Raw genomic sequence first — 8,586 nt, forward strand, 5'->3', positions numbered from 1 at the left:
GAGCCTAATCGAGCTTAATGACATAGGCTCGAGCTCGAGCTCGTTTAATAAACGAGCTTAATATTAAGCTCGAGCTCGGCTCGGGCTCGTTTAAAATTGATTTCGAGTCGAGCTTATAACGATCCGATCCCGAGTAGCTTGGCTCGTTTGCACCCCTATCCCTTACCACCTAAGCAGCGAACACCGCCCCCTCACTACGGTTTTAATGTAGTTTAGATTGCACTACGGCTAAATAATGTCACACATTTTTCTCTCTCTTGCCTTTAAAACTGTCTCTCTTTTTCTTTTCCTGTTTTTTTATTCTTTTTTTTTTCCTTCATAAATTGTCTCTCTTTTTCTTTTCCTGTTTTTTATTTTCTTTTTTTTTTCCTTCATATTTTTTTTCTTTAAAAACCAATATTTTTATATTAAAACCAATTCTGTTAATGTCTATTTTCAATAGTATTTAATTTTTTTTTTCTCAATTTAACTTTTTTCTCCTCCCTCTATATGTTGCAAATATAATGTTTTTTGAATTTTCAATGTAATGTTTTTTTTTTTTTTTTTTTTTTTTTTTTTTTTTTTTTTTTTCAATTAATGAAATATTATGTTTTTTTTTTTTTAAAATAAGTTTTATTAAATTAAAATACTTAAAAAAAAGGAAAATAAAAGTGTGACACCACTCTTTTGGTATGACAAAAATCACACTTGTGTGGTAAAAAATAACGTGACGCACATGTAGCGGTTAAGAAAGTACGGTTTCAGATTATTTAATTTAATGTTACCGTATTTTTATATTGGACTTTGATATAAGATATGTTATGTCGGAAAGCAAATGTTTTATGTAAATTTCTAGTGAAGTTTTTTTTTTTTCTTAAATATCAACTATTTTTTATAGCTCACAAAATGATATCACGATCACTCTATCTCTCTCCCTTACACACACATATATATATACATATATATATATATATATATATATATATATATATATATATATATATATATATAACTTTATTATTATTATTATTTACTTTTTAATATAATATATATCTTTGTCATGTAATACCCTGTGTCATACATAAAAATAATTAAGATTATATAAAATAATATGGTTGATAGCTAATATAATCAAATTATATTAAGATAAGAACTAATCCTAAGGTCACATAATATTTGATATTTTGATCCGGATTATTTTGACAACCATAAAGAATACAACATGATTATTTTGGTCATTTTGTGAAAAAAAATTGTGTTATATTTTAAAAAAATTCTCAACGCATGATTATATCCATAATTAATTAATTGTTATATACACCAATCTATTAAATAAACTAACAAAATATATATCATCAAAATACACGATTATAAATTTTCTTATCGAAAAGAATTAAGAATGTGTGTGAATTTACGTGTGGCATGAATATTCAACCGGTAACTCTAACCCACAGATGTCAAGGATCCCGCTAAAGCCATTGTTCGCCTGTTAAACGCAATAACTGTGCGTGCTCCCACCACCGGTAACCGCTCCGAACGGCCGCCTGAGTCCACATACCCCCGCCTTCACTTCCAGGATCCTTCCTGATTCATGGATCCCTGTTCTGCGGTACATTAATATTCACACCCCTCTTCAATCAGCTTCTAATCTTCAACCGACAACCCTTTCTCCTCCACTTCTCTCTGCACCACTCCCCCCTAAGGCCACCAGTCGGAGGTAAACCTCGAACACTTACTTTGCTTCGTTATTTTATGTTTTCACTTTATGATTATGTTTGACTTTTATCCTTTAATCCATGAATCCAATTCCTCTATCCGAGTTCATTTTTTGTTTGATTTTACTGATTTCTTCTTTGCAAAATTAGGGTTTTATGTGTGTATGCCGTTTTTTTGCTCTTTTTGATTGAATTAAATACTTTTTGTGCCTTTTGATATGTAGTATGCAGAGATCTGTTTGATTTTTGTGCTTCTTTATTCTTAAGTTATTCATTAATTTTTTTTGAGCCTGTAAACTTTTGTTCGTTCTAACCTTTTCGTTTCTCGATTTGATAATGAGTGGGATTATGTTCTTAACATCGGAGCTTTATGCAAAATAACAAGATTTTCATCGTATTTTGTTGTTTGTAGGTTTTAGTGGCAAACTTGTCCGAAATTAATCATCTTTCTGTAGCTTGTGCGAAGAGTTGGGATAATTTTGGTGCCTTTCATGCTCAGTTCTGATTAGTTGTATATGGTCATGGAGCCACGACAAAATGGATTCTCTAATCACATCAATGGTTTCAATTTGTATGATGATGATATCTTACCCATCTTTGATCAAAGTTCATCCCTCACAAATGGATACAAATATAAAGACGAACCTTTAGATCTCAGCTTCTTGGAGATTCCTTACACTCCACCAGATCCTAACACTGGTTCTTCAAGTGTATCCCCAGACATCCCTTCACAAGAGGAATCTCCAGATGAATTCAACGAATGTGTTTTCAACTTCATAGACCAGATTCTTGTTGAAGAAGATGAAGAGGGGATACAAAGCTTGTTTTGTGACCCTTTAGAACTACAAGCCACCGAAAGATCTTTATATGAAGCCTTAGGTGAACAATACCCCTCTCCTTCTCCACCACGTACATTACCCCCAAATCTTGAAACCTCAGAAGAGAATGAGAATACAAACAGCAGCACGAGTCACAGCAACTCAACTCAACCCGATTGGCCCGGTGGTTACACTTTTGACTCATTATCACCCGTTACACAAACTCAAACCCTTGATTACCACCCGTTCATGTCATTCAATGATGTCAATGGGAATATGAATCAAATGCTAAATACACACATGGCACAAAATATATTCACAGATACCGAATCCATCAAGCAGTTCAATAAAGGTATGGAAGAAGCTAGTAAATTCCTACCTTCTACAAAGCCTCTAGTTATCGATTTGGATCAATACGACTTACCTCAAGATTCACCTCAAGATTCAACAAACCCAACTCCAGAATCTGTAATCAAGATTGAAAAAGTTGAAAAAGTAGAAAAAGAAAAACCTTCATCCAATTCCAATGGAGTAGCTATTAAAGGAAGGAAGCATCATCAGTTAGATGACAACAGTTATGAAGAAGAAAGAAGCAGCAAACAATCTGCTGTTTATGTTGAAGAAAACGAATTATCCGAAATGTTCGATCGTGTACTTCTCGGAGCCGATACAAACTGCAACTCCACACCATGTTCTGAAAAAGAAAAATCACAACAAAATGGTAATAACCCTAACAACACCCGAAACACCAAAAAAACCCCTACAAAAACCGTTGACCTTTCTACCCTTCTAGTCAACTGTGCCCAAGCGGTTGCCGCCGGCGACCGCCGCACCGCCACCGAACAACTCCACCTCATAAAACAACACGCGTCAACTTCCGGCGATGCTTCCCAGAGACTAGCTCACGTATTCGCCACCGGAATCGAAGCGCGCTTAGCTGGCACCGGGTCCCAGCTCTATGCAGTCAAAACCGCCATGCGGATCACAGCTACCGAAAAGCTACAAGCGTATCAAGTCTACCTTTCCGCTTGCCCTTTCAAAAAAATCGCGTTTACATTCGCCAACAAATCAATATACGATGCAGCTTCAACCGCTTCAATCATTCATATAGTCGACTTCGGAATCGCGTATGGATTCCAATGGCCCATTTTCATCAAACATCTTTCGGAGCGACCCGGCGGGCCTCCGAAGCTCCGGATCACCGGAATTGAATTCCCGCAACCGGGATTCCGCCCGGCCGAACGGTTAGAGGAAACCGGACGCCGGTTATCCAACTACTGCGACCGGTTCAACGTCCCGTTTGAATACAACTCCATCGCGAGCCAAAACTGGGAGACGATTAAAATCGAAGACTTAAAGCTTCAAAGACATGAATTCGTAGCAGTCAACAGTTTGATCCGATTCCATAACTTGTTAGATGAAACGGTTTCGGTGGATAGTCCACGAGACAAGGTTTTGAAATTGATACACGATATGAAGCCTGATATATTCGTTCACGCGGTGATTAACGGGTTTTACAGCGCTCCGTTTTTCGTGACCCGGTTTAAGGAGACGCTTTTCCATTACTCTGCTTTGTTTGACATGTTTGATGCGACTATTGAAAGGGGGAATTATGAGAGGTTGAATTTTGAGAAGGAGTTTTATGGGCGTGAAGCGATGAATGTGATTGCGTGTGAAGGTGGTGAACGGGTGGAAAGGCCGGAATCGTATAAACAGTGGCAGGTGAGGATTTCGCGGGCCGGGTTTAAGATGAAACCGTTGGATCGGGAGCTTGTTACAAAGTTGAGATGTAAACGGGCCGGGTATCATAAGGATTTTGTGTTTGATGAAGATGGGAAATGGATATTGCAAGGATGGAAAGGGAGGGTGTTGTATGCTAGTTCTTGTTGGGTACCGGCTTAAAGGTATGGTGTTTCTTTCTGACTTAATGGGCTTAATGAGTTAAGCAATTAATCGGAATAGCTATATATGGTTGTTGTCATAATCGTAATAATGTTACGTTGTTTATGGTGGCAGATGGAAACATTTGGAGGAGGCTTTTGGATTAAGAGGGTGATGAAAATTGATGAGATGTGTTTTAAGTCATGTACCATATGTTGTTATGTTTTTTGTATGGTTAACATGTGATAGACGTGAGCCTAGACTCATCGATTTACTAATGTAACATATATATATAAATATGTTTTTGGTAGAAGGCTAAAGGAATATTAATATATATACTGTTGTGGTGTTTTCTTGAATAGGAATTTCACTTTTGCCATCGCAATAGTATTGCGTAGGCCTGATAAATATAATTAAAATTTTTTATATCGATATTAATTTATTATAACTCTTTATTCTATAAAAGAGATTGTTGGTATCATTGTAATATATTGCTTTTATAATGTTAATATCAAGTAAGTCTTAGTTTTATAAATATTACATGCATTTAAAAACAACAAATTAGATGAGAACCTATATAAAGTATTTCATTAAAATAAGAAGAAATTAATTGATTTCATAAGAAACTTTTAGAAATGGTAAGGTTGCGTTTAGTTACAGAAAAACAGTTTTCATTTTCCGTTTTTTGTTTTCCCTTTCCGATTTTCGTTTTCCGTTTTCATTTTTCATTGAAAAATTTAGAAAACGTGTTTAGTTAAACTTATTCATTTTTCATTTTCAGTTTTAGAAAATTAGAAAACGTGTTTAGATGTGTATTTTTCTATCGGTTTTCATTTTTAAAAAACGGTAGTGGTGATAAGGTGTGGGCGGGGGCGGTGACGGTAGTGGGTCGGTGGCGGTGGTGGTGATGACAGGCGATGGTGGTGACGGCGGCAATTGTGTCAGTGGTGGTGATGACAGGCGGTAACGGTGGTGGTGGTGCTAGTGACGGGTTAGTGGTGGTGGTGGTAGTGATGGCGTTGATTGTCGTGATGGTGTTGGGTGGTTGGGGGTGCGAGTGTGTGTTTGTGTGTGTTTGTGGGGGTATGTATGTATGTGTGTGTGTGTTTGTGGGTGAGTGTGGGTGGGTATGTATGTGTATGTGTGTGGGTTGATGTGTGTGTGTGTATGGGTGGGTATGTATGTGTGTGTGTGGGTGTGTGTGTGTGTGTGTTTGTGTGTGTGTGTGTGTGGATGAGTATGTATGTGTATGTGTGTGTGTGTTTGTGGGTGGGTGTGTGTGTGTGTGGGGGGGGGGGGGGAGGTTGGTGTGTGTGTGTGTGTGTGGGGGGGGGGGGGGTATGTATGTGTGTGTGTGGGTGGGTATGTATGTGTATGTGTGTGGGTTGGTGTGTGTGTGTGCGGGTGTGTGTGTGTGTGTGTGTGTGCGGGTTGGGGTGTGTGTGTGTGTGTTTGTGTGGGTATGTATGTATGTGTGTGTGTGGGTTGGTGTGTGTATGTGTGAGTGGGTATGTATGTGCGTGTGTTTGTAGGTTGGTGTGTGTGTGTGTGTGTATGCGGATGGGTGTGTGTGTGTGTGTGCGCGTGCGGGTGGGTGTGTGTGGAGGGGTAGGTAAAGGTGGATGAGGTGGAGTGGGTGTGTGTTTATAGAAAAATTTTGGAATTAGAAAAATATGGAAAACAATGATTATCAGTTTTCCAAAATTTTCCAACTTCTTTGTCATTTTAGAAAACGGAAAATTTTCATTTTCCGTGAAAAATTTAGAAAAATAGATGAACTAAACGCGTTTTCAAAATTCTTATTTTTCTTGGAAAATTTTTCCGGAAAACGGCCAATTTTTCCACAACTAAACGCACCCTAAGTGATTGGAAATGATTTAATAATAATATTTTATTTGATAATGTTAGTGGAAATGTGGTTTGTCTTATTGGTAGGTTTATGGATTTTTTTGTATAAATTTTCAAATATACCTTCATAGATAATTTTAATTATATACATTTAAATGTTTTTTCATATTATTTATACTTATCATTTATTTTATCGGGTAGTTTTTATCAACCTTTGTTGGCTGTGGATATTTTCAATACGGTGGAGATTTGTGGACGAGGGTCAACCTCAAAAAAAACTTAGGGTTCAAAATCATATTTATAAAGGTGTGTCTAATTGAAGTCTTGGGAAGGTCTATACTGAAGTAGTGAATATTGTTGAGATTTGTGGATAAGGATCAACCGGTCAAAGCTTGGTATAAACTTTAAAAGTTAGAGTAAATTACACAATTTCATGTAATTTACACGTTTGTTTCTTAGCTTAAATTTTTAACTTGGAAGGTCCATACTATTTGTTTTTGTTATCCGTTTGGTCCCTGTCGTATCTAAAAAAGCTATTTTGCTCTTGATTTTTTAATTTAGACAAAATTGCAAGAATGGTCCCTGTGGTATATCCAAAATTGCTACTTTAGGCCAAAAAGGTTTGGACTAGCAGCAATAGTCCAAAAGTTTTCATTTTGCTGCGGTTTTGGTCCAAAACAGTCTAAAATTTTTAAAAATGACGGATTTGCCATTTTCCATTTGTTTTTTGCTTTTCTTTTTATTATTTAATTATTCGATAAATAAAAAAAATAAAAAATAAATCAAATAAAATAAAATCTCTCTCTCTCTCTCTCTCTCTCTCCTCTCTCTCTCTCTCCCCTCTCTCTCTCTCTCATCACCATCTTCGATCAGTGGCACCATTCCACATCCATTAAACACAAATGTTGGTGACTTTTGCACCACCTCGCTCCTTCTCCAATACGTCGCCCACCACCGGTGGTAATCAACACAACATCGCCAGAAAAATCGAGCATTGAGAATGGAGATGAAGCTCAAAGAAGAAGGAAACAGAGGTATCAACAGATCGAGGAAGGGCAAAAAAAGAAGCGGTGACAAAGATTGACTTCCAGCATTGTAAGGTGTTACCCAGATCTGTTCGTCATGAGATTTTCTTCTGAAACCCCAAACGACGTCTAAAACCCTAGAAACTAGAAGGGTGGCGATTGAAACCCTAATTTGTGAAGATCCTCGAATTACCTCTCTATAACAACAACTTATGAAGAATCAAAATAGATCAGGTAGCGGAGGAATAATGTTTGGAGGAGGCGCTTACGAACGATGTGATGGTAAGTGAAGGGATAGGTGTTTGCTGGTGCTACACGACCGAAAGGGAGGCAGAGAGGGGTTGCATAGGTGGTGGTCGACAACTTTCTTTCTTCGCCGATGAACTGAACGATAGTATCAAATTAGAAATCAGACCCCTCCCCCTTCGATTCTCAGAATCCATTTGACAAACACAGTCACCCAAAGTGGTACCCTCTTTCTCCTTCTTCTATACTCGATGATAGCTCTCATTTTTCTACTTTCTGAATCAATGGCAACCCCTTATTTTATCTCTCTTTTTTTTTTTTTTTTTTTTTTTTTTTTTTTTTTTTACATTTCTAGTTGTTAGGGATGGTGGTAATGGAGGGATAAGGGAGGTCTTGGGTGATTGAAGGTGACATTGGGTGGTGTAGGGTTATGAGTGTGTCTGTGTATGGTTTTATGAGTGTATTTCTTTTGTTTTTTGTGTATGGTTTTTGTTTTTAGGATGTTTTTTAGATAGATATGAAGTGGTAGAAATAATTTAGGTGGAGATGGAGCTGACATACGGCGGTGGTGGCAGGCTATTGTGGTGGCAAACGATGGTCGGCCGGTGGCAGTGTTAGAAGATGTTCTTGAGTGTTCTTAAGATTATGAAGATGTTCTTGATAGATAAACCCAAATGGGGAGAGAGAGAGAGAGAGAGAGAGAGAGAGAGAGAGAGAGAGAGAGAGAGAGAGAGAGAGAGAGAGAGAGATTTTATTTTATTTATTTTTTATTTTTTAGTTATCAAATAATTAAATAACAAAAAGAAAAGCAAAAAACAAATAGAAAAGGGCAAATTCGTCATTTCTAGAATTTTTAGACTGTTTTGGATCAAAACCGCAGCAAAATGAAAACTTTTGGACTATTGCTGCTAGTCCAAACCTGTTTGGCCCAAAGTAGCAATTTTGGATATACCACAGGGACCATTCTTGTAATTTTGTCTTTAATTTATTTAAATAAATACATCCCAACCGTATCCCGCTCACCTTACCTAACCTATCCTATAATTTTTTTCCGATTTAAGGAATAATCTTTTT

The 8,586-nt window shown here is 37.1% G+C and overlaps 1 protein-coding gene across 1 annotated transcript; it reads left to right on the forward strand.

Moving 5' to 3' along the window:
• Nucleotides 1-1,359: 1,359 nt before the first annotated feature.
• LOC145014562 (scarecrow-like protein 34) lies at nucleotides 1,360-4,706 on the forward strand. Its single transcript, XM_078972955.1, has 3 exons — nucleotides 1,360-1,696; nucleotides 2,107-4,416; nucleotides 4,529-4,706. The coding sequence occupies exon 2, from the start codon at nucleotides 2,210-2,212 to the stop codon at nucleotides 4,412-4,414; it is 2,205 nt and encodes a 734-aa protein (XP_078829081.1). The 5' UTR covers nucleotides 1,360-1,696; nucleotides 2,107-2,209; the 3' UTR covers nucleotides 4,415-4,416; nucleotides 4,529-4,706.
• Nucleotides 4,707-8,586: the final 3,880 nt, after the last annotated feature.

The sequence above is a fragment of the Lactuca saligna genome, chromosome 9 (assembly GCF_052625555.1).
Source record: "Lactuca saligna cultivar CGN05327 chromosome 9, ASM5262555v1, whole genome shotgun sequence".
In the NCBI taxonomy this organism is placed as follows: Eukaryota; Viridiplantae; Streptophyta; class Magnoliopsida; order Asterales; family Asteraceae; genus Lactuca; species Lactuca saligna.